Source organism: Budorcas taxicolor, chromosome 11 (assembly GCF_023091745.1).
Source record: "Budorcas taxicolor isolate Tak-1 chromosome 11, Takin1.1, whole genome shotgun sequence".
NCBI classification, from domain to species: domain Eukaryota; kingdom Metazoa; phylum Chordata; class Mammalia; order Artiodactyla; family Bovidae; genus Budorcas; species Budorcas taxicolor.
In genome coordinates, this window is record NC_068920.1 from 56414798 (window position 1) to 56441708 (window position 26911).

At 42.5% G+C, this 26911-nt stretch overlaps 1 protein-coding gene across 2 annotated transcripts; it reads right to left on the minus strand.

Annotated features, from left to right (window-relative positions):
• Positions 1 to 231: 231 nt before the first annotated feature.
• On the minus strand, positions 232 to 26911 carry RAB23 (RAB23, member RAS oncogene family). Of its 2 annotated transcripts, XR_008200128.1 has the most exons (8): positions 26876 to 26911; positions 21448 to 21667; positions 18729 to 18814; positions 8726 to 8882; positions 6467 to 6549; positions 5256 to 5348; positions 3272 to 3472; positions 232 to 910 (listed from the first exon to the last, which is right to left on the minus strand). XR_008200128.1 is itself a non-coding variant. In XM_052648550.1 (7 exons), exons 2-7 carry the CDS (start codon positions 21600 to 21602, stop codon positions 3333 to 3335), a joined length of 714 nt encoding a protein of 237 aa, XP_052504510.1. In that variant the 5' UTR covers positions 21603 to 21667; positions 26876 to 26911; the 3' UTR covers positions 1527 to 3332. The 2 variants fall into 2 exon arrangements, 1 of the variants encoding a protein (XP_052504510.1); XM_052648550.1 differs by lacking the exon at positions 232 to 910 and having other exon boundaries at positions 1527 to 3472.

Here is a 26911-nt window from a genome sequence, read left to right on the forward strand (position 1 = left end):
ACTACATATGAAATACTTTTATTTAGATTGCATTTTGTTCACTAACGAGGATAACCAGTGTATTGATTATTCTATCTGTATAAACAGCACAAATATAGACAATGATAGTGCTTACTACCTTCCCCAAATACTTCAAAATGAATATATCACGTTCAGTTTTCATTAAAAGGTAGGTACTTCTTCAGACTGGGAAGAAAAAAAAAAAAACACTCAAGCTCCAGACTGGTTTTATATATTTATATGTCTTTTCATAAAAAGCAGTTATAATCTGAGGACATTCATGGTAGTTTCAATGCCAGCCCAAGTCCACCTTACATAAATCTCTTCTCATGGGAGACATTAATCCTTACTGATAACTGTAGCAAAGTCTCTTGATTTGTCAAACTCATTTGCTATCATCAGGTTCACTATGAGATAAAAGATTTTCTGTTCCATCTTTATCTTTCAGCAGACAACCAGGTTTTCCTCAAGTTCTCAAAGACTGTCAGCGTCTGGGAATCCTGCCCTTCCCATTCACTCCAGTTCAGCCCAGGACTGCCTCGTTCACCAGATGAGTGCATGTGGGACAGATTTTTACCGATCAGTTCATTTTGTTTCCAGAAAAACACACCCTAGTGACGGGAGTACCTCAGCAAGTTACCAGTCAACTATTTGAAAGGTGTTTAAAAGGAGGCAAGAATCTGACAGTCTTTAATATGGGATGTCAGGTCCTGCAGCCGAGTCCAGGACCTCAGAGGAGAGCCCAGCCTGGACTCCGGGCACAGAGGGGCCCTTCAGTGATCCTGCCCATGCACGGCACTGCCAGCTCCGGGGACACCCAGACCAGCATGTGCTCAGGCCACGGTGGGACGGTCTCTTCTTGGTAATGATAGTTTCACTTGGTTTTGAAGAAGTATATGAGTGTTGTCAACTTTGGGCAGATAAAAAGGAAACCATTTAGCTTGATTTAATATAATTCTGTTGCTTCATGTGGGCTATTCCATATGCTATTAATTCAATAGGCAGACGTAAGAGGAAAAGGAATCCTGAGCATTCTGAGACCAGGCAACCACACCACAGCTGAGGACCAGCCACGATGTAGGGAAGCGTATCAGTGCACAGATGCACAGTGTCCTGGGGCCTTATTTCTTCAGCAGCCACGGTTCAGAAATTAGTAGTTATTTAAAAGAATTAAAGGTCTTGGCAAAAAAAATTTAGTGTCAATTTTGAAGGTTTTACAAACTGAGAAAGTAACTTGGGGCTGATTTTGGGGCCTATTTAATTATTTAAATTAACCAATTATGGTTAGGTAAAATACAGAATTGCAAATTAAAAATTCAAACGTGTAACAAAGATCCCAGTTCTCCTTAAAAAAATAAAACTACATAAGATTATATTACAGATATCAAGGGAACTGCAACCATCATCAGAGATTACATTTTTTATATAGAAAAATAACAAACTTTTACCCACATACATTTAATTAATGTGAAATAGAACTACAACATTTTATATACTATGATTTTTCTGCTATAAAGACTGTTTGCTGAAAAATATATTTTGTGCAAAAATTAAAGGGACTGTATTTCCAGAGAGTAGAAAAGGGAAGATGAATTGCCAGTGGGCACCCAACGTCAGGAACAGGGTTTTCTCCCAACACCTACCCCACTGCCAGCAGTGGGAGTGGTGACAACTGGTGACATAAAAATAAAAGATTTTATATTACTTTGAAATAGATAATGCCAGATTATTTCAATATTATGAAAAGCAAACATTCACTCCTGACCATTTAAAGACATGCCCTAAAAAATTCTATTCTGTTCTCAACATTAATCTGGACAGGGGGATGAGGGTGGTGCAGATGGCAGACTTAAAGAGAAAACATATAAAAGGAATATATAAAACATTATGCATTTAGTACAAATAATGAAAACTGCCTTCGTGACACACTTTCTAAGAAAAGTTATTTTCACATATTTTTAAATCCTGTAAAGACCAGGTATATGTTGCAAGGGGTTAAAAACAAGTCATTGATGAATGATAACCAGTTTTAGTACAGTTCATGCAATTATTTATCTGCACTGGAAAGCTACTGTCCAAATCACAAAATGTATGCTCTGCCACAAGATTACATATTAAAATCGCTTCTTAAATTACTTTGTATTTGGTGCTGACAGAGCTCTTGAGAAAGTTCTATACAAACTGAAGGTTATAGAAATTTTAAAATTATAATCTGAAAAAAACATACGAAAATGTGTAAACAAAAAGAAGCTTTAGAGTTGCAGGGCATTATAAAATCCGTAATGTGGTTTAAGACAAAAAAAAAATCACCTCTTGTATGTTTAAAAAAATTGCTAGTATAATCCTAAAAGTTCAGAATTGTGTTGTCAACAGCAAAAGGCCCCGGGTGTGGGGTGGCCACGCTGCCCAGGGCAGGGGTCCTGCCTCTGCCAGCGCGAGCCTGCCACCCACGTGCAGGGACGTGGACAAGATCCCGTGACCAGTGCCACCTGGGAGGGGCTCTAGCACTGGTGCATTTACATTCCTCTTTCACCTACCCTGTTAGAGAGGAGAGCTGCTTTTAAAAGAGACTATCAACAGTATAAATTCTGGTAAAGCACTGAGAATTAGGTATGAGATTTTTGGCACAAAGCACTTTTAAAATTCAACCTCATTCTGCAAAGTATCTACCTGGAATTTCTCATTTGAAAATAAAAACTTAGAAATACACATAAGTGTGTACATGGTTTCATGAATGAACAAGTTAGATTCCATGTTTCCTTAAACACTGCACATACCTTCCTTTACTCTAGAACCAGGGATCTGCATGCACACACCTCCATGTTCCACATATACAGACACTGCACAAGTAACATGGTCAAGTACACACTAATGCAGTCGGGCAAGATTAGCGCTCGCCTTTCAATATTATTCTTCTAAGTACTCAAGAGTCAGCATTATTTCCCAGAAAAGCTAGATGACCAATTTCAGAAAAAGAACTCCTGCTATCTTTCCTTGACCCCTAATATTAAAATCTATACCAATATATTTAGGCATTTCATTTATGTGTTTCTGCATTTCAAATTCAGCAAAACCTGTTTTTGATGTTTCTTATATCGTTCCTTCAATAACAGGAGAAGCTTCGTCTAGTGTAAAAAAATTAAAATGCGTCCACAGGGCAGTAATTTTTCAGAGATCTTGCTCCATTCTGAAAAGCACTGCAGAATAATGTTTAAGTCTGTCAATTTTCAGCCAATTAGGTGCAAAGTCTGCGAAACATCGTGTAACATACCGTGATAGCTGGACGTTTCTTACTGCACAATGTAATTCCATTTCCTCCTCCCTGAGGCCTGTTAGGGTATGCTACAGCTGCTGAAAGGATTTCGGTTTTTCTTGGTCCTCTGTCTGTTGGGCCTGAGGTTGATGACATCTCCACCATTGAGGGTACTTGAATTCTGACCCAAGTGACTCCCAGCAGACGTGCTAAAGACCCCTGGATAAAGTGAGGGACAATACAGATGTTGACACTGAAGGACTGCAGGCTCATCGACTCAAGACTGTGCTCCCAGCTTCTTAGTAAATTAGCGACATTTGCAAGTATTTACAATATGAAGCTATTGTTTTCACTTCAACCATTTTTAATAGACAATTAAGAGTTCAAGTTCAAAAGGAACCAGAAGGGTGGAAGTGAAGTCTCTCCCCGCCAGTCCCCCAGAGCCCTGCAGCGCTGCAGGACGCATATGTGGGGTCAAGAGTGCATGGAGGCCTTCCTGCCTCTGCTGCCCAAAGGCGACACTCTCTGCACATCCCTCTGCCTCTTTTCAGTAACAATCAGTTTTTGAAATTTAAAATCTGTATGATCACTTTAAAAACTTCACTTACTAACTTCACATCACACAACTTCCTCAATAGCATCTGTCTTGTTTTATGTCATATTAATGAAGATGCCACACATGTAAGAGCTGGCAGTGACGGCAGATGTTTCTGTCCAGCCTAAAACAATGGCAAGATGGTCTGCAGATCCTCAAAGTGATGCGCAGACAAAAGGGATGAGCTAAAGAAAAACTTTCAACTGTTACAGTTTTCATTTTGCACTATGAGGGTCCCACAATGTAATCTCCAATCCATGAGCTATTTACCATCCATGATACACAAGACTCTGCCACAGACACTTTGGGCGATACCATGACCACCAAGACTGTTCCTGCCCAAGAGGCTTACACTCTGAGGGGTGCAGTGATGCTGCAGGACATGACGTTAGGTGTCATGAGAGAGACGCGAGGTCCCACAGACAGCTCAAAGGAAAGGTCAACACATCTAACTTGTAAGAAGGACAAACGACAGAAGAAGGGACTGGGCCCTGGACACACCCTGCACTCAGGTCTCTGTTCCTTTAAGAGAAATGAAGGCCGTGCTCCAGCCAGAGTCAAGAGCTTTCTTTGGACACAGACCTTGAAGGATGCACAGTTCCAGACAGAAGATGGGAAGGGGAGGCCATTCTTGATGGAAGAGCCAACATGAGCAAAAGAGAAGACTCAAGATTAACAGCGGGCCTTCAGTGGAACAGTAAACAAGCTATGTGATGGAAGGGGGCGTGAGGCTGTGCAGGAAGGATGGACCACACAGTCTTCAAATGCCGGGATGCAGTGAGCCTGCACTGAATGTGTTCCACAACCAGAATCTAGCATAAGGTTCTACTCAGTGGACTGGAGGAGACAGAGCGGGCCCAGGAGGCCAGACACGACAGCAGCTTGGCACTACTGCCCGGGCATGGGTCAGAGCACGTGCGGGGTCTGACAGTAGGAACACAGGCAATAAAAAAGGTGAAGAAAAGTTTAAAACAGGTCAAGAAAATGCCGTGTGTGAACGTGTAGGTGAAGGTGCAGGCAAGGGTCCTCAGGACAGGACTGGTACCTGTCCTCCCAGAAATCCACCGTCCAAAGTCAAGACACGGGCAGGTGGTCCCTGCTCCCTGGCGAGCACAACACTCTGCTGGCATCGCATGCTAACACCAGGCTGGGTACTAAGCAAGGCAGCAGGAAAGGGAAAAGGTGCCGAGACAGGGCAGCTATCAAGTCAAACAGGAGAGACCTTTAGAAAATTCCTCAGGTAAACAATCTTTTAACTCAATATACCTTTAATAAGAGAGCTGACACTCCTAATAATCTCACATTTCTTTAAAGAAATGAGCATACTGTATCTTTTAAAGTAAATATGATAATGAATGGAAAATAAATTTGCCAGGTAAACATGGGGCTAAAATTCTGGGTACTTACCAATTTTGTTGCTACTTGAATGCATTGATTCTGGATTCTCAGCGATTTGTTGTTTAAGCTTTTGAAGATATTTTTCAGCCAAATATTTAAAAACTGGAATGAAAACAAAACCAGAAACCTTGCCAGGTCAGTATAATCTATGCATGTAAAACCTGTTATTTTACATCACTTATTATAATATTTATATTTACGAAACAAATTTAAAATTAGAAGTATACAAATGACTTGAAAAAAATTCAACTTCTAAAAATTATCTGAGTAATACCTAATTACGATGGTAATACTAATAAATACACAGTGGCATTTTATTAGTAAAGAAATAAAATAACACTGTAGTCATTGGCTCTTTAGTTTTAAGTATACCTTAATAGTGATTAATATTCAGCAACACTAATCTGACTCAGTCTTAAAAAGATGCCTCTTTCTTTAGGTGAGAAGTATTACTTGGGACACTGAAGCAACAATCAAGCTGCAATCTAACTAAATAAGTAGCAATTCCAGAATGAGAAAAATAACCATCCTCTTTCTCCAATCCCAGAAAGTAGGAAATACAAGTTAAGGTTGCTGTAACTACCTAGTGGGCGTCCACTGCTATGTTCCAGGACAATGCAGCAACTTTAGAAGGTACGCTTGAAAAACACACATACACACTCACACACACAGTCAGCTGTATTTTTAAAGATAAAAAACAGAACAAAAGCCCACTGGAATTCTTCTGTAGAGTAAGAACTATTCAAAGACATTAGTAAATAACTGAGGACTCAAACCCAGAGCAGCATCAAGCCTTTACACTACTTGGTGACATGTAACAACGAGAAAAATCCTATTCTCATTACAAATAAGACTTCTAGAACTTATCTGGTGGCAGAGTGGGTAAGAATCCGCCTGCCAATTCAGGGGACACGAGCTGGATTCCTGGGTGGGGGAGATTCCACGTGCCACAGAGCAACTAAGCCTGTAGTCACAGCTGCTGAGCCGGCGCCCAAGAGTGCTCCACGACGAGGGAAGCCTCCACAATGGCCCGTGCAACGCGGCCAGAGGGCAGCCTGCTCCTCACAGCTAGAGAAAGAGCCTGCACAGCAACAAAGGCCGGTGCAAGCAAAACTAAATAAAAACATTAAAAATACAAACATGATTTCCAAACAACACAGAGAAAAGGCATAAGAAGAAAAAACAAACGTCTTGCCATTAGTGTTAAGAAGGCACTTTACCTTCACTGACATTCAGATCCTCCTTCACTGAAGTCCTGTAGAATCTCAACTTCAACTTTTTTGCCAGCGCCTCAGCTTCCTCACTACACATCAAGTTAAAAAAAAAAATGCATGTAAAGGTACTTTCTGAGCACTTGTTTTATTACATTTACTGCATACAGCCTGAGGAGGGGTCAGTGCCCGAGGAGGGGGAGGTCAGTGCTCAAGGCGGGGGGTCAGTACCCGAGGCGGGGGGTCAGTGCCTGAGGGGGGGGTCAGTGCCTGAGGGAGGGGGGTGTCAGTGCCCAAGGTGGGGGGGTCAGTGCCCAAGGTGGGAGGTCAGTGCCCAAGATGGGGGGTCACTACCCAAGGGGGAGGGGTCAGTGCCTGAGGCGGGGGTCAGTGCCCAAGGTGGGGGGTCAGTGCCCAAGGTGAGGGGTCAGTACCCGAGGGGGAGGGGTCAATGCCCAAGGGGAGGGGTCAGTGCCCAAGGTGGGAGGTCAGTGCCCAAGATGGGGGGTCACTACCCAAGGGGGAGGGGTCAGTGCCTGAGGCGGGGGTCAGTGCCCAAGGTGGGGGGTCAGTGCCCAAGGTGAGGGGTCAGTACCCGAGGGGGAGGGGTCAATGCCCAAGGGGGGGCTTGGTGCCCGAGGGAGAGGGGGTCAGTGCCAAGGTGGGGTGGTCAATGCCCAAGGTGGGGGGTCAGTGCCCGAGGGAGCAGGGGTCAGTGCCCAAGGTGGGGGGTCAGTACCCGAGGCAGGGTCGTCAGTACCTGAAGGGGGGAGGTCAGTGTCTGAGGTGGGGTGAATGCCTGAGGGGGGGGTCAGTGCCTGAGGCGGGGTCAGTCCCCGAGGGAGGGGTCAGTGCCTGAGGTGGGGGGTCAGTACCTGAGGCGGGGAGGTCAGTGTCTGGGGGGGTGTCAGTGTCTGAGGTGAGGTGAGTGCCCGAGGTGGGGTAAGTGCCTGAGGTGGGGGGATCAGTGCCTGAGCGGGGGTCAGTGCCCGAGGGGGGTAGTGCCTGAGGAGGATTTTCAGTTGTCATTGCTCTTGGAGGGTAAACACCAGCCATCTCACTGTAATTGTAAAAGACACTTTTCCATGAAGTCATTAATTCTAGCCTTAGAATAGCTAAATATCACTTTTCTTTATCTAATACTTTAATTTTCCCTCTTCCATTTTTAAAAACACTTGAATTTAATTACACTCCAAGAGTCTTAACTGCATTACCTATTTTACTGTTATTGGCTACAAAACTACTTTGCTGCCTAAGCCAAAGTCAGTATGTTCAAGTGTCTCCAAGAGAAGACCCCTAATTCTAGTTTCATTACAGCTGCTGATTCTTTAAAAGGGTTCCCAGTGACTCCTCTGCCCACACTGCCCCTCCCTGTAATCAAGTTGGTCTGTGTCATCAATAACACAACAGTGTGTGACTCAGATTCCCTCATAAGCGCCCTAAGAGGCACTGAGGCTTTTTTGCCTTTCCCTCTCTGGGATCACATGCCTGGGACAGAGGCTGCCACGCCATAAGGACACTCCCAGCTCAAGAGAGGCCTCCTGCCTGGAGCCAAGCAAGGGCACCAGCCTGACAGCAGACCCCCTGCCCCAGTCAAGCCTTCCAGTGACCACAAGGCCCCAGCAGCATCTTGACAGCAACCTCATGAAACACCCACAACGAAGCCACCCAGCTAAGCCACTCCCCAATTCCCGACCCACAAAAACTATGAAATAATGTTTGTTGTCTTAAACCACTAAGTTTTGGGCTAATTTGTTACATAGCATCAGATGACTAATGAACATGCCAAAAAAAATAAGCTAAGAACCAGGCAACTATTTTCAAAGTCAGCAAAACGTCAATAATGCAACAAACTAATACAGAGAGAAATTATCTGGATGCCAAATGCTGTTCACACATGTGAACATAATGGCACTGAGTACACAAAACAGTGTGAATCTGAACTGCTTACCTACTTAAACTCATCAACATGCTTATGCTAGATACTAGAATACAGAGAGTTAACACTCATACTCTGTCTAGATTTGACTTCACACAGAGTTGGATTGAGTTGCAAGGACCTAGAACTCTAAAAGGGTCTCCAAAATGTATTCCTTTAATTTTCTTTACTTCTGATTCAGTGTGAACTTTTAAAAACTCAAACCAGTCACACAATAGCTCACAGAAAATTTTAAGTATAAACCTGTCTTTTGTAAGTCTATGCAAAGAAATAAAACAGGTTTTATCTTTCTAGAATTACCACCACCCCCTCAACAACAGCCATCTTACTTCTTTATACAAGAGTCATCCAGGAGATCGATCTTGTTCTGTACGAGTGCAGTTGGTATGTCTCCAACTTCAGCCACCACTTTCTCTCTCCAACTGGAAATGGCTTCAAAAGATTCCCTGTCTGTGGTAGAAAATACAAGTACACAAGCCTGGGCTCCTGTAAGGTCACAAAATAAAAATGTTATTTACATTAATGAAACAGTCCTATGCAGGGTGCAGGCAACTTTTATGTACTCAAAATGATTTTTATGTAAGTAAATGTTGAACTCATCTTTGTAGCACTGCTTAATTTTTTAACATATAAACTCTATTTTCCATTTCAGAGAACCAATTTTTACCAAGAACAGTGGTTCTCAAATTTGTGCAAGTGTCAAGGTACCCTCAAAATTATACACATTCCTTGTGAAATACCACAAAATACTAATAGTTTAATGATACCATAAGAGCCAGAGAGAACAGTAAACTAGGCATGAATAACAGGCTGTTGCCAAATTCTTCCTGTTAATCCCTGTCACTTTTTTCTTAATTTCCTTCAGTGCAGATTTAAGAAAAAGCACAGTTTTCTCATTCTATTTACTTTCGAAAAAATCTGTATTATTTTATTTTAGAAGAATACCAATGATGCTAAAGAACACAACTTAAGAACCAATGCCAGACTTCCCTGGTGGCACAGTGGGTAAGAATCCGCCTGCCAATGCGGGGAACAGGGGTTCAATCCCTGGTCAGGGAAGACTCCATATGCCGAGGACCAACTAAGCTCAAGTACCACAACTACTAAAGCCTGCATGCTCTAGGGCCCACAAGCCGCCACTACTGAGCCTACGTGCTCCAGCTACTGAAGCCCACGTGCTCTAGGGCCCACGAGCCGCCCCCACTGAGCCCACGTGCTCCAGCTACTGAAGCCCGCGTGCTCTAGGGCCCACGAGCCGCCCCCACTGAGCCCACGTGCTCCAGCTACTGAAGCCCGCGTGCTCTAGGGCCCACGAGCCGCCCCCACTGACCCCATGTGCTCCAGCTACTGAAGCCCGCGTGCTCTAGGGCCCACGAGCCGCCCCCACTGACCCCACGTGCTCCAGCTACTGAAGCCCGCGTATGAAGAGTCTGTGCTCTGCAACAAGAGAGGCCACAGCAGTGAGAAGCCAGCGCCCCAGCACAGGAGAGCAGACCCACTCTCCCAACTAGAGAAAGCCCGTGTGCAGCAACAAAGGCCCGTGCAGACGAAAATGAAAATAAACAAATAATAAATATAATAGTGTCTACATGTCAAAAAAAAGAGAATCAGTGCAGTGCCAAGAGTAAAATATTTATATATGACAGAGAGGAAGAAAGTTTTAGTTTTTCATCCTGTTCAACTTAATTCCCATATCATACTCACTGACAATATTTTAATCATCAACTATCATATTAGGTTGATAATATCTAATTTTAAAAATAAGCAGCAATCTTCTGGAAGAGGGTTTTGACAAACGATTAGCTCTGGAATCAGGCAGCCTGGTAACAAGAGCAGGTGGCAAGAGAAGACTCTGCTGGAGCCAGAGGGCTCCTCACTGCTGCGCCTTCCTTCCAAGTCCCTCAGGGGTGACCTTCCTGCCACTCGGAGGCCAGACACAAACACTGCGCTACTAGGACACTCTGAGGCCAAAACAGAGGTGCTTATCCCCCGAGGGAATTTGGAAGAAAGCCAAAGAACAATGAATGAAGGAAAAACCGGCAGTTCACTATGGCTGAAAAGCAGATGCTTCCCTCCACTACAACAGGCTTGAAACCAAAGAATAAATCAGTTGTGCAAAACTCAGGGGACAGGCAGACAGATAAGACACACCCTGAGACTTTCTCAGAATTGAAGGAGAAAGAAACTGAAGCGATCACAGTAGCATACTGGACAATAAATTTATGTTTAACTCTCATATTTACTTAAAACTATAAATAGAACATTATTTACTCATACTTTAAGAAACCATTAATAAAACTGTTAGCTTTAAACACAGAATTTTATATCCAGTCAACTGTCATTTAAATTTGAGGGTCCAACAGGGTATTTCCAAGTATACAAGGTCTCAGTCACAAAAACAAACAAACATTCAGAGAAGCATGTAAGCAAAACAAAAGCAGCCAACAAACAACAGAAATCTGAGCAGACAGCGCCAGAGCTAAGGGCAGTAAGGACGATTAAGGAAAGCACAACTTTGTTTTTAAAAAATCAAGGATCAAAGGATAAAAATATGTCCATAAAACTCAACATTCTTTAGTAGGGGGCTGTGTGGAGAGAACCCACAGGACTGGGAAGGGGCACAGTGCCTGCTGAGGAGGAGGAAGAGGGACCTGGACTCGATTAATCCACAGGGAGGTGGACGCAGGAGAGCTGGGGGCCCCCTCTCACCTCCAGCACAGGCTGCAGGGGTGCTCGTCTGCCCAGGCCTCAGAGGACCCCTGCTTTAGTGCACCCCGTGAGGCCTTGACGCCTAGGGAGGAGTAGGGGGGGGTAAAAACCTCAGCTTGTCTCCCCAGCACCTAACTAGGGTGGACACCCAGCTGCCTGCAGCAGTAACCGGCTCATCACTGCACCCTCTGCGGATAGCTCTCCTTCCTTCCCTGGCTTCTCACTTCTACACCCCACACCCACCCCGTGTGTGTGTGGGGGTGGGTGTGTGTGTGTGGAGGCGGTTTGTAACCCAACACGGAATCTTAAGCTAAAAGGAATCACCCTAAGAATAAAAAGAATGTGTGACTATCAAACCAAAGGAGAAAAGTAGAAATATCCAATTTTAAATGAGAAACTACCAAACTGAATAGCCCTACAAAAATACAAAACTTGAACTCAAATGAAAGAAGTATCATAGCAAGAGTAATTCCAGAAAAAAGGGGGACACAAATATCTGAAGCAGGAAGGTTCACCTGACAGAAGCCTTCAGAGTGGATATTGTGACCACGTCATCTTTTTACTTTTTAATTTGTAATAAAATCACCTTATATTTGTATAGCTGTTTAGAATTTACCCATTTTTAAGCTATGTGAACATCTCATTTTACCTAAGTATACTATCAAAATGAAAAAGAAGAAACAAAAAAGACCACCCAGATTACTTCTGCAGTTATGATAATCCTGACAAATAGGGACAACTAGTTATTTTAACTCCCTCTAACTGAATATTTTATCCATGCATACAGATGAAACTGTGATGCATTATGGATATTTAAGTTTCAGTTCAGCTCAGTCACTCAGTTGTGTCTGACTCTTTGCGACCCCATGAATCGCAGCACACCAGGCCTCCCTGTCCATCACCAACTCCCAGAGTTCACCCAAACTCATGTCTATCAAGTCGGTGATGCCATCCAGCCATCTCATCCTCTGTCGTCCCCTTCTCCTCCTGCCCCCAATCCCTCCCAGCATCAGAGTCTTTTCCAATGAGTCAACTCTTCGCATGAGGTGGCCAAAGTACTAGAGTTTCAGCTTTAGCATCATTCCTTCCAAAGAACACCCAGGACGGATCTCCTTCAGAATGGACTGGTTGGATCTCCTTGCAGTCCAAGGGACTCTCAAGAGTCTTCTCCAACACCACAGTTCAAAAGCATCAATTCTTTGGTGCTCAGCTTTCTTTATAGTCCACCTCTCACATCCATACATGACTACTGGAAAAATCATAGCTTTGACTAGACGGACCTTTGTTGGCAAAGTAATGTCTCTGTTTTTCAATATGCTATCTAGGTTGGTCATAACTTTCCTTCCAAGGAGCAAGCATCTTTTAATTTCATGGCTGCAGAAAACCCAAAAAGCTAAATAAACAAAAAAAGCCCTTTCTAAAAGATACTAAAAAAAAAAAATAAAAGAAGACTCTTACAGAATTCTGACTGAGGCACTGACAAAACAGATGACAAATATCAGATTCCAAAATGTGTGTGAGAAGATCATTATTTGCCAAACTTACAAAGAAATGCCTACAAACCTATTATACAAGTCTGGAACTCCTTTAAGCTCTTCAAGGATTTTTTAAAAATTGAGAAGTGGAAAGGCAGGAGATTCTCGAAGGATTTCCTTATAGAAGCACTGCCCGCATCCAAGCTGAGAAAGCATGGGATGGTGGGACCAGCAGACAAGAGCTGCATCTGCAGGGTAACTGTGCCTCCACCAACAGCAGGACCAACAGCACACGTGGGTCTCACATGGGCAGAGGTGAGCCACGTCCAAGACATAAGCCAGCGCAGGATCACTTCAAACCACGTCCAGCAGGGCCACTTCGGGGCACTGGGAGCTGGCACCAGGTAAGATGGAAGGGGAGTGCTGACTCCCACAAAAAGGAAGTCAGCTGACAGAATCAAGGACACATTTGTCCCCCAAGACCAGGAAGCACCGAGGAAGCCAGGATGAAGTCCAAGAGAGAACAGCACCTGCCACCATCCGCACACAGAGGCCCCGGCACCACACCACCCTGCCACCCTGTTCCGTGCCTGCTCCAGGGGCCTCAGGGCCGGGCCCGCTCGGGAGGAGCTGGGGGTGAAGCCATCGGCATTCCCCTCCCAGACCACAGGCTGGTCCCAGAGAAAAAGAGATTTACCTTACATTATCTGGCTATTCCTGCTACCAAACTGAGACATGTTTATGACTAGAAATCACTGAGGCAGCTGAGAAAAATTATTTAAGAGTGACCAGGAGTTGGCCTGGATGGGAGGTGAGTTTGTGGGAGAATGGGTACATGTACATGAATGGCTAAAGCCCTTTGCTATTCATCTGAAACCATCATGACACTGTTAATCAGCTATACTCCAACATAAAGTTAAAGAGAGAGTGGCCAGAGGAGACATGAGCTGAGGGTATCGCCAAGGAACTGCTGCTGCTAACCTGCATCAGTCCTGTCCGACTCTGTGCGACCCCACAGTCAGCAGACCACCAGGCTCCTCCGTCCACGCACACATAAAGAGGAGGCGAGACACAGAGGTAGGGAGCTGCATTTCCCTACCTTCAGGAGCGATGCCTCTCCAGCATGACAACTGTAACTATTTTTTTTAATGTGTCTATTTTTCATTGGAGGAGGAATGCTTTCTAATATTGTGTTGTTTTCTGCCATTTATCAATTATAACTATGTTTAATTTTTAAATGACATAAAAAGATAAAATAAAATGACCCCATGCTGCTCTCCATTCTTTTTCTTCCTCCAGCCTCTAGCTCTGTTAGTGCTAAGCATCTTTGGAAAAGTTAATGTTTTCTCTGTTGTTGACACTGAAAGGCAGCTAATGTCTTCTATCCATATATTTTACAAAGAGCTTTATTTTCCTATTATTCAACATACCTTCAATACTACCTACCCGAAAAACCGGAGCACTGGAAAAGTTTCTTCAACATCATAGATAACATAAATGGGTCACTTCTAACAGTTAATAAACTACCCCACTTATGCACAGATCAGAATACAGAGCTCTGAATAAATTTTTGGTGTCAATGACAAGATCACCAATAGCAAGTATTTATTCCTCATTAACAATATCATTCCAAAAAAGTCACCATGTTTTAATACAATTCAGAAAATACTCTCCAAGATACGTAATATCCAGAGTTAATTCTGTCCTCAGACCACTGACAGATACTACAAGACGGTCTGCAGGCTGGTCCAGAGTGCCTGATGAGCAGCATCAGTGTCACCTGGGAGGCGGTGGAAATGCAGGCTCTTGGAGCCGCAGATCTAGGGAAGTCAGGCTGCATTTTAACGAACTCCTCAGGGGATTCCTGTGCACAGCAAGGCACAGTGTTCTAGAGAACACTGGAAAAGGCCAGTCAGAATCACAAGGTTTTAAAAACACTATTATAGATATTACTAACGATTTAAAATGCTGGCCCCTATTCTTTTTGACACTTTATAACCTAAAGCACACAAATTATTCAATGAACCAATTTGTCACAGATTCTATGCTCCTGTAACTTCAAAACAAACCTGACACTTGCAATCTAATTCTGTTATTCCTTAATTCTTGCGTTTATAATTATAACTTACAACCAGTTTCTTGTCCAGAGCTATTCAATTTCCAACAATTTATATTCATTTATATTTGTGAAATAAAGTTGTTTTTTTTTTTTTAAGAAAATAAGTGTTTTCTTCTACTTATGTGAGTTCAGTATAGTCGCTCAGTCATGTCCAACTCTTTGCAACCCCACGTACGGCAGCACACCAAGCTTCCCTATCCATTACCAACTCCCAGAGCTTGCTCAAACTCATGTCCACTGAGTCTGTGACAATATCCAATCACTTCATCCTCTGTTGTCCCCTTCTCCTCCTGCCTTAAATCTTTCCCAGGGTCTTTTCCAATGAGTTGGCTCTTTGCATCAGGTGGCCAAAGTATTGGAGTTTCAGCTTTAGATCAGTCCTGCCAATGAACATTCAGGACTGATTTCCTTCAGGATGGACTGGCTGGATCTCCTTGCAGTCCAAGGGACTCTCAAGAGTCTTCTCCAGCGCCACGGTTCAAAAGCATCAATTCTTAGTGCTCAGCTATTTATGTGCATAATCTGAAATAACAGGTCTTAAGTCTAAAACCTCATTTCCATATATTTAGTCAGAAGCTTTTTTTCCCTGAGAACCGAGTCACAGTAAAAAACTGTAATGAAAATCTCTTTTATGTTGTATGCAACTTTCTAAGTATAATTTCTATTGCCAAGGGTGGACTTTCGTAAGAGTTTAAGAGGAGTCATCTGGGATGCTAAAGGCTTCCTAATATGATCTGCGCTGTTTTAACCTACTGACAAGGAAATCATGTTTCCACATGCCTCGCTGTGCAATTAAGCCAGTATTTTAAGAACATAACGATCTCTTGGAGCAACAATCTTGCTGTAATAGGTCTTTTAAATGAATTATAATAAATTTTTTTAATATAATTTTTATGTTATCTTGAATAACACATTTTTAGAATGAAAGTTCGTAGGTCATAATTTTTTAAGGCACAGTGTTTCAGTCGCTGAATCTCCATCTGAACTCATTCTGCCCATCTTACCTTTTCTCCCTACTCTTTATTTCTGCTTAATTAAATCATCACTGGAATCTACACTAGAAACAGATGTTACCTGGTGCCAACTGTCATCCTGCGTCCCTGCTTCTGATAACACCTCTCCCTCTCTGAACAGCAGCCTACAGTTTAGGCAGCCAACCCTACCATCTGCCCTGGGGGGGCCACATGTGCACCAAGCTGATTAGGTTAATCACCTTCCTCTGACTTCTCACTGTAATCTGGTCAAAGGTGGTCTGATCAGATAAAAGCTGCAGACTTTTGATGCACAGCTGTGGGAAGTAACCTTGGGTCCCCAAGGATGTGAACAAGGCACTGTAACCTTGCAGCCTAGAGGAAAATCAACATGAGGAGGAACCCCACGTGGGGAGGGTGCCAGCCCGGAGATTAGCGAGGCTACCGTCCCAACAAACCGCAACTGAAAGCTACTCCCACTAACAAGTCAACAGACGGTAAATAAGTCAGTCTGAAATCAATTTTCTGCTGTCAGTAGCCAAAAGCATTCTTATGGAGCCTCAAAAAAAAGCATAAAAGAATGTCCAATATGTCAAACTGACATAATGTTGCTACTGTCTGTTCCTTAATTCAAATAGGGATGTGAGGGGAAAAGCTAAGGCTTAAGACCTGGCTCAGCATCCACCCTCTGCTATTTTAACAGAGTTGGCTAAAAAAAGTTACATTTTAAGAAAAGCTTTTAACAGATCTATTTATACACTTATGATAGCTTTAAATTAAAATGTTAAATACAGGGAGATCAAATCTGTTTAAAGCCTTCTAGTCCAAATGAAACAAAGGGAAAAGAAATTTGAATATCACCCATAGTAAATTAAGATGTTCAGTTCAGTCGCTTAGTCGTGTCCCACTCATTGCAACCCCATGAACTGGAGCACACCAGGCCTCCCTGTCCATCACCAACTCCCGGAGTTTACCTAAACTCATGTGCATCGAGTCGGTGATGCCATCCATCCATCTCATCCTCGGTCATCCCCTTCTCCTGCCCTCAATCCCTCCCAGCATCAGGGTCTTTTCCGATGAGTCAACTCTTCGCATGAGGTGGCCGTGAGAGTAGCCATTGGAGTTTCAGCTTCAGCATCAGTCCTTCCGTTAGGGGGTAAATACTAATAATTATGCACTCTCTTTTTAGTTTCTGGCAAAGAATGTCTTTCGTAAACATATGAAAGAGAATGGATGATATATGCAGAGTACATCATGAGAAATGCTGGGCTGCATGAAGCACAAGCTGGAATCAAGATTGCCAAGAGAAGTATCAATAACCTCAGATACGCAGATGACATGACCCTTAGGGCAGGAAGAGGAACTAAAGACCCTCTTGATGAAAGTCACAGAGGAGAGTGAAAAAGCTGGCTTAAAACTCAACATTCAAAAAACGAAGATCATGGCATCCAGTCCCATCACTTCATGGCAAATAGATAGGGAAACAAGGGAAATAGTGACAGATTTTATTTTCTTGGGCTCCAAAATCACTTCAGGTGGTGACTGCAGCCATGAAATTAAAAGACATTTGCTCCTTGGAAGAAAAGCTATGAGAAACCTATATAACACATTAAAAAGCAGAGACATTACTTTGCTAACAAAGGTCCGTCTAGTCAAAGCTATGGTTTTTCCGGTAGTCATGGATGAATGTGAGTGTTGGACCATGAAGAAAGCTGAGCACCAAAGAATTGATGCTTTTGAACTGTGGTGTTGGAGAAGACTCTTGAGAGTCCCTTGGACTGCAAGGAGATCCAACCAGTCCATCCTAAAGGAGATCAGTCCTGAATGTTCATTGGAAGGACTGATGTTGAAGCTGAAACTCCAACACTTTGGCCACCTGATGCCAAGAGCTGACTCATTGGAAAAGACCCTGATGCTGTGAAAGGTTGAAGGCAGGAGGAGAAGGAGACGACAGAGGATGAGATGGTTGGATGGCATCACCGACTCAATGGACAAGAGTCTGAGTACACTCCAGGAGTTGGTGATGGACAGGAAAGCCTGGCGTGCTGCAGTCCATGGAGTCAAACAGTTGGACACAACTGAGCAACTGAACTAAACTGAACAAGTTAAAACAAGAAGTCTGTGACAAACTGGATGAGCCAAGTTAAAAAAATTAACAGATAATAATGAACACAGTCTTATGGCAAAAACTGGAAAACGGGTTATAACCTCAACTGCAGTGGAAATTAAAATATTTTTAGCTACCTGGTCTTTTTCTTTAAATTAGGGACCCAAATGATCTCCTTAACTGTACAATTCCAACATCTTCTCCTTTTTATTCATATACAAATAAAATCATTTTTCACACTTGACCAGTTCTTTTTTTAACTTTGAGATAATTGTAGACTCACATAATTTTGTCTTATTAGAAATACATAATGGTAATTACTTTCTCAAAAAATAACCACACTACTGAAAAAGTAATACTGACAAATCACAGTGTTAAAAGCTTAAAAAGAAATAAACCAACCTATTTCTCACAAAAAGAATACATTATATACTGAGAATTTAGAGAAAAAAGCTAGGTAGGTAAAAAGAGGAATTCTGCCCACAATTTAGTCTTAGATCCTATCATGGTAGCTCTTTCCTTTCACTTGTACCTCATACATCTCTGAATCTGTGCAGCCCTGAAAAGGCTTTAGGACTAAACACATTAATGTCATAACAAAATGCCATTTTGTTTGCTGGAGTTTTCCTTTTTCTTAGTTTCCATTCTCTGACTATATAGTCATTTCCCTGGAGTCAGAGAAGACATTTCATAGTTTCTGACTTACTAGGTCTGGGAATGCCTGTATGAGTCATGTAATTCTAAGGCGGAGACAAACAGTCTATAGTATAAAGCATTATTTACCACCCAACAAGATCTTTATAAGAATAATGGCTTGGGGTTTTAAAAAATACTTTGGAATTAATGTAAATATTCTTAAAGAGAAATCTTTCTATGGGGAACAAAAAAGGCAAAATTCTTTGTTCAGCCAAAAGAACACAACCAAACAGACTAAAGACACCCACAATTTACCTCGATAGTAGGCCTTGGTTATCGCATCAAACTCCTCCTGACCTGCTGTATCCCATAACATGAGCCTGACGTCTTCATCATTAACTCTGAAACAAGAGATGAATTTATTTTATATGCAAAGGAAATGTCTTTATTTCTAAATCTGGAGGTATTAAAACTACATTGTGGGCGTCAATCAGAAAAAGTCTTAAGTGCTTTTAAATGCTGAAACCATTAGCCACAGTGAGAGTAAAGGGTGAAAGACACCCCCTAACGCTGTCACTTTACACGATCTGGAGTCACCTGTCCTGTTTCTTCCTTCAGCAACAGTCACAGATAGTGGTGGCTCTAGGACTAGCATCAGAAGGGTCCACACCTGCAGATTCAACCAACCGCAGACAATGTATTTGGAGGAGCTTCTCGGGCGGCTCAGTGGTAAAGAAGACATGGGTCCGATCCCTTATCCTGGGAGATCCCACAGGCAGCAGAGCCACCGAGCCTGTGAGCCACACTATGAAGCCTGTGGCTCCAGAACCAGGAGCCGGAACTTCCGAGCCCGCGCGCCAGAACCACTGAAGTCACGCCCTAGAGCCTGTGCCGCACATGAGAAGCCTCCGCAATGAGAAGCCCGCGCACCGCAACTAGAGAAAAAGCCCACTCCGCACAAAGACCCAGCACAGCCATAAATAAATAAAATTATTTTTTAAAAATATGTGGGAAAAACTCTAGAAAGTTCCAAAAAGCAAAACTTGAACATGCCATGTGCAACTACTCACGCAGCATTTACCTTGTATTAGATGTTATAAGTGATGTGGAGATAATGAAAGTCTACGGAAGCACGTGTGTAGGTTAAATGCAGATACTATGCCATCTTGTACATGGAACTGAGCGTCTGTGGAGGCTGGTATCCACAGGATCCTGGCCTGTCCTGAGAAAGCTTCCTCAGGTCAGCTGCCCCCTCCGGTAGCCCCACTCTAAGGGGGAGACGGGGAGGGGGAGGGAGAGGGGAGAGGGGGAGAGGGGGAGAGAACGAAGCAGCTCACTGCTCGCTGGCCCCTTAATGCAGACACTGACTGTTCTGTCGCACCTGCTGTCTTACTCACAGGCAGCAGTCCTTTTATAGAGCCACTGCCAACAGCCAGTCCGCAAGTCCTGAACCACCGCTCTGAGCGAAAATACCCGGCAAGGGGCCTTCAAGCTCCTGGTTACTACTGTATCAACCGATCAATATATAACTTCTTTTTCTGCACTGTTCTGTTTAAAGACATCTTATTTAATATATATTGTAGATTCATCAACTTTGAACTCATGGCCAACAGCACTATTACCGGTACTTGAAAGAAGCTTATCTAACACACGTGTCTTCCCCATGAGGCACATCACAACTCACCAGACAGCACTTGAGTTCTAGGCCTCTAAACAGCAAAACCAACAACACACACAAAAACAGAACATGAAAAGGCCACGTATGTACTTATGAGAGATGAAACAAAAAGGTGGAGGTCGTCTCGTTCAGCCTCAACCAGACCTGTGTGTGCAGGTGATGCAAATGTTTCGAGGCTCTGTGCATGTCCATGAATGGGGTCCAGAGTCTAGGGTTGCAAATACATTTTAGCAAGTAATGAATCTGAACATACAAAGTCCACAAATAATGAGAAGTAACTGCATACTTAAAATATTAACATGGAATCTACAAGTAATGAGGATCAACTATATACTTGAAATATTAATTGGGTCCAGATAACAAGTACAAAAATAAACATCATCAAGATTTAAAATGAATCCCCTTAAGACATTTAAGAAAGGAAGCAAAAACAGAAGTATTTTTAGAAAGAAGATAAACAGATTATAAATTCAACAATTTTAAAAACAATGAACACAATCATCTCTGATGCTAATGTCTGGGACAGTTAAGTCAGATTTGTTTAATGTTACTTATTTCTCTGTGATAAATTTTAGTTTGTCTCCTACAATTTAAAATGACCTCAAAAGTTCTCAGGACTAAGGACATAAATTGTTAGTTTGATGTGTTTTAGAACTGGATTTCCTTTTCACAGGCGTATTTAATCCCCTCGAGTCTTTCTCTTATTTCTTTAAAGTAAAAATAAATTATAATTCTCTAGCTTCTACATAGTCCTGTCCAGTTTTAAAAAGAGAAGATTATACAAACAGATCCCTTAATATATGAGAGATGAAAATTACTGTGAAAGGTAACTTTCCTTCCCAATAAAACTGCGGACAGAAGTCTCAGCAGAATCAAGCACTGCTTTCTGTTTAAGAAGCGCCCGCGATGGGCCGTCCCTGTGGCCTGGCGGTTAGCAATCCGACTTGCAGCACAGGGGACAAGGGCTCAACTCTGGTCAGGGAGCCAAGGGCCACAAGCCACGGAGCAACTGAGCCCGCGAGCTGCAACCAGAGTCCCTGCACCACACTGAGACCCAACACAACCAAAAAATCAGTAAGACTGTTTAAAACGTGCCCAAGGTGCCACCAATAAATGTAGAACAGGTGCAAGTAGAGAAAAGGGAGAAGGGTAGCAAAAAATAAGAAAAATGAGAGGACAGGGAGAGATGGAGGAGGGGGGAGAAGGACGGGAAGACACACAAAGCAGTGAGTGACCGAACGTCGCTGCCACCCGACGCCTAGTGTTTGTGCTGCGACCAGTCACCGGCGTTCCGACACTGTCGTCGGACATGGCTCACAAACCAAAACCCAGAGGATAAAGTGGCCAAGTACATACTGGATTTGTCGCTCCAAAAAATCAACTCCAATGGTTTTCTTGTAGTCTTTTGTAAAAATGCCTTTGCAATACCGCTGAATCATACTTGACTTTCCAACTGCACCATTCCCTACAACCACCATCTTGATGGCCACTTCCATGTCTTCCTCCAACATTTTTGGAGTTGAAAAGGTTTCTGTGCCAACTTTAATTCCAGGTGATCAGATCTTCTCTCTCAAACCTGTGGTTTAAAATGAAATTATTCTTTTCATGACATAAAAATAAGCTATAATTATTTTATCAAGAAATAATCAAACTGAATTCCAAGAATTTGTTTCCATGATGAAGGGCCCCCCTCCCCACTCTGTTCATTTAACTTAAATTCTTTGAAAACAGAGACAATAATATTCACTTTTGAATCAGCACAATGTATGACTTTCAGGTAGTGATAAATGAGTAGATTCTGCCTTTCACAAAGATTAGCCCATAAAGACTATGGGCTTTAGAGTTGAGGCCTGATTTAAAGTTGCCTTTTACTGGTCTGTGCACTTCGTGAAGTTATTGCTTATCCTCTTCAAGCTTCAGTTTTCTGAAGATATTTAACCTCACAGGATCGTTGATCGATACATATAAAGCACTTAGCACAGTGGAAGTTAAGCATTGAAAAAATGGTAGTTTCATATACCATTAGAAATCCTCCATAGACAGTCAACACCAAATGGGAAACAGATACAAAGTCTAAGGAAACTGCTCATCATCCTCACAGGTGATAATTAACATCCCTAGATCGCACCCAAAAGAAGAGTTTTGTGTAATACTATGCAACCAAGTAATAGCATCCAGCCCTTAAGTTAGAGTCCTTTAGTATTTAGGTTACAATGAATCCATTACACATAATCTTATATCATACTTTTTTTTCTTTACTTTCAGACTATAGTTATTCACACAATGGAAGTAGTAGTAGGTGTACTGTTTGCATTTTAGACTGAATGAACTGTCTAGACCCTTAGAACAGAGGGCTAATTTTTTCACATTTCTTAAAATTATTAATGCTATTTAAGTTCCTACCTACTTAACTATTATATTCTAGCTACCTGAACCAAAAATTCATTTATACAACCACTACACAAAACATGTCTGAAATGTGAAGAGCATTCCTTTCTTTGTCCCTAATGGAGACACAGTAACTGGCCCTAGGGCTCCATAAACTTGCATGATTTAAGAAGCATCTAAAAGTACTTGTTAAAGTACAAGTACTAGGTCTCTACCTCAGACATAATTAAATTATTAAAACAACCTAAAATATCAGACACAAGAAAGATGACAGAAGCAAAAATATGGATAAATACAGAAAGACTTATCCTCTTGAATGTTCTATGTTACATTTGACAGTTGAAAGAAAAATCATAATACTGTTCGATGTCATTTTCAATATACGTAGAGAAAACATTTAAGACAATTATTTATACATGGGAGAGGACAAAAGAACGTGAAAGGAGGTAAGGTTTCCATACTTCGCTTGAGCTAGTAAAATGCTGACACCAACAGACTGTGATAAATTATCTACACGGCTAAACAAGTTACACACAGAAATACTCAAAAATATTAGAAAACATGATAAAACGAAACTCTAAAAACACCATAAAAATATCAGAATGTAATTGACATTTATAAAGCTGTCCACACAACAGCAGAACATTCTTCAAGCACCCACTGAACACGTATTAAGATAGGACATAGTCTAGGCCATCAAACAACCCTCAACAAAATTAAAATAAAGAGACCACAGTGGAATCAAACTACAAGTCAGTAACAGAAAGATAACAGGAAAGTCTCCAGGCATTTGGAAACTAAAAACAGATTTCTCAACAATCCATGGGCCAAAGCAGAAGCTCAAGAGAAATTTTAAAAATAACTGAATTGAAATAAAATGAAAATATCATGTGTCAAAAATTTGTGGGACGCAACTAACTTAGTGCTGAAAGAGAAAATTTACAGCACTAAATGCTTACTTTAGAAAAGAAGAAAAGTCTCAAAGCAATAACCTGAGCTCCCACCTCAAAAAACTGGAAAAACAAGTACAAAATAAACCCAAAGCAAGCAAAAGGATGGAAATAATAAAGAGAAGAAATCAATAAAATTGATATAACTATTAGGAAAATAAAATCTGTAACTTTAAAAACTCAAAAAGAAAGCTCCAAACTCAGGTGATTTCACTGAAGAATTCTACCAAACTTTTCAAGAATGATACACAATCCCCCCAGAAAATAGAAGAGGAGGAAACATCCCCTAACTTATTTTATAAAGCCAGTATTATCTTGATACCAGTACCACACAAAGACAGCACAAAAAAAACTAGACAGACAGCCCCTCATGAACATAATGCAAAAATCTTCAACAAAATATGAGTAAATCATATCCAGCAATGCATAAAAAGAATAACCAGGACCAAATGGCTTTACTTGGGAATGCAAGGCTGTTTCAACATTAAAAAATCAATGTAGTCCAGCACATTAACAGAATAAAGAAGGAAAACCCCATCACCATATCAACTAATGCAGAGGAAATATTTAACATAATTCAACATCCATTTGTCAGAAAATTTCTCAGCAAACTAGAAAGAGAAGGGGACTTTTTCAGCCTGATAAAGGGCATCTATTAAAAAAAACACACACAGAAAAACCTACAGCTAACATCATACTTAATTCTGAAAGATAGACTGCTTTCCCCCTTAGAGTGAGAACAAGGCAAGGATGCTCATTTCTACTACTCCTGTTTATCATTAGGCACAGACAGAACAACAGCAACAAAAATACACAAAGTGCCTACAGACTGGGGAAAAACTATCCCTATTCACAGATGACATGATTGTCTATGGATTGTCCAAGCAATCAAACAAACCATCCTGAAACTAGTAAGTGAATTTCCAGGGACACAGGATACAAGAGTAACACACAACACTGAACTGTATTTCTAATATCCTAACAAGGTACAATTTGAAGCCCCCCAAAATTTAAATGATATTTACAATAGCATCCTCTCAAAATGAAATTCTTTGATATGAATCAAATTCAGACACGACTGAGTGACTGAATTGACTGAAAGCTGGAGAAAACCATACCACCCAATTTTAAGACACTATAAAGCTACATTCATCAAGAAAGAATGATACACAGCACAGGCCCAATACAACAGAAGGACCAAAAATAGACCCATGCAAATACAGCCAATTGATTTTTGACAAAAATGCAAAACGACTAAATGGAGACAAGGCAGTCTTTTCAACAAATTGTGATGGAGCAACCGGACATTCATATGCAAAAAAGTAAACCTTCCCCTAAATCTCACACCTTCTATAAATAATTCAAAATAGATCACAGATCTAAATGTAAAACTTTAACATCTAGAAGGTGAAAACCTTCTTGACCTGGGATTAGCCAAAGTTCTTAGACATGCTACCAAAAGATGTACAAAAGGAAATACAGGTAAATTAGATTTCATCAAAATTAAAAATATCAGCTCAGTGAAAGATACTGTTAAAACAATAAAGCAAGTTATAGACTGCAGGAAAATAGCTGCAAAATATACCTAACAACTTGTATCCATAACATATAAAGAATCCTTAAAAGTCAACATAAGAAATTACCAAATTTAAAAATAGGTAAAAGTCTTGGCCAGATATTCACCCAAGGTTATATATGCCAAATAAGCACACAAAAAGATATCCAACAGCTTTGGCCATTAGTTAAAGACACACTGGGGTCCACTGCTGCGTCCTACTCTTTGCGACCGCACAGACTGCAGAGCACCAGGCTCACATTCTGTCCATGAGATTTCCCAGGCAAGAATACAGGAGGGGGTTGCCATTACCACCATATGCCTATCAGAATGGCTAAATTAAAAAATCGGACCACACCAAGTGCTAGACAAGAAGTGGAGCAACTGGAACTCTCACATTTTGCTGGTGAGAATGCAAAATGATAGTCACTCTAGAAACCTGTGTGACAGTTTCTTATAGAGTTAAACATACTTCATGTGATCCTACAACCCCAATCTTAGCAGTACCCTAAAGAAACAAAAACTTACATTCACACAAAAACCTGCATAGGAATGATTACAGCAGCTATAGTCACCATAAACTAGAAACAATCCAAACGTCCTCCAGTGGATGCATATCCATCCACCAGAATACTACTCAGTAATAAAAAAGGATACGTTGATACATGCAGCAACTTGCAGGAATCTCAAAGGCATTATACTGAGTGAAAGAAGCTTGCATGTTGTATGATTCCAGTTACATGACATTCTGGAGAAGACCAGTAATTGCCAGGGGCTGGAGTAAGGAGGAGCTTATGAGAGGACAGACTGCCTGATATTCTGATTATTATGGTGGTTACATGAATCTAAAATTCACAGAACTGCACACTCCCCAACAAAGTCCACTTTATCAGATGATAATGTTTAAAAGAATAAAATATAAAGAAAAATAAGTTGAATCAGATCTTAACACAGGCAGTCTGACCCTTGTGATTATCAGCCACTCACTTCTCTACAGACTAAAAAGAACCAACACAATCAAGTTCTTAGAAAAGTATAATTCTAAGTATAATACCTTAAAAGCTTGACAGTAACACTGTATACGTGTTCTATTCTCAAGTTTAATTTTACAATCAACAGCAGTCCAATACATTAAAAAAGGAAGAGTTAACTCAATGATCAAAACAGTGGTTTTTCCATCACTGCCTGTACTTCAACACATGTATGAGTATACTTAAACACGGAAAACCTCAGGTTCACTTAAGTTACCTGGAAGATAACCTGACCTGCATGAAATCTAGAGACGTAAACAGTCCTTCTCAGACTGTAAAGTGACTTGCCCGGGCCGTGACAGGGAAGCTGCCCCCGTGTCACACCCTCAGGGTCCCGTCCCCATGGGAAGCGACTCTGCGGCGCCCGGTGTCAAGGGGAGCGCGCAGCCGGCTCATCCGTATTCCAGGGGCGCGTCGGCAACACCCCGGGCAGGGTGCGGCCGGGCAGGGAGGGGCCCGCTGCCTGGACCCGGTCTGGAAGTCAGGGTGGGCTCAGGCCCTTTCCCAGCCAGCCCCGACCGGCACTGAACGGCCCGCCACGTCCAGGGAGACGGGGGCGAGGACAGACCCGGGCGCGGGGAGACGCGGGGGCCGGGGGCGGGGCGCGGGGAGAAGGGAGAGCGGGGAGACCAGGGAGCCGGGGAGACGCGGGGCGCGGGGAGACGGCGGCGCGGGGAGGGGCGGGGAGGCCGCCGCCGAGCCCGGGCCCGGGCTCCAGGCGTGCGCGCGGCGGCCGGGTGGGGGCGAGCGCCCGGCCTGGAGGCCCCGCCGCGCCCCTGCGCAGGACCCGGCGGGCGCGTCCCGGGCCGCGGCGAGGGCGAGGAGAGCGGCCGCCGGCCCGGGCGCGAGCCGCTACTCACCCTCCCCGTGCCGCCCGCCGCCCGGCGCCACAGCTC

Excerpts from the sequence above, each read along its gene's own strand:
- RAB23 (XM_052648550.1), bottom strand. The coding sequence starts at position 21,602 with ATGTTGGAGGAAGACATGGAAGTGGCCATCAAGATGGTGGTTGTAGGG. Across the intron at positions 6,550-8,725 it reads GATGACTCTTGTATAAAGAA|TGAGGAAGCTGAGGCGCTGG; the intron begins GTAAGATGGCTG and ends CTTGATGTGTAG. Across the intron at positions 5,349-6,466 it reads GGATCTGAATGTCAGTGAAG|TTTTTAAATATTTGGCTGAA; the intron begins GTAAAGTGCCTT and ends TTTTCATTCCAG.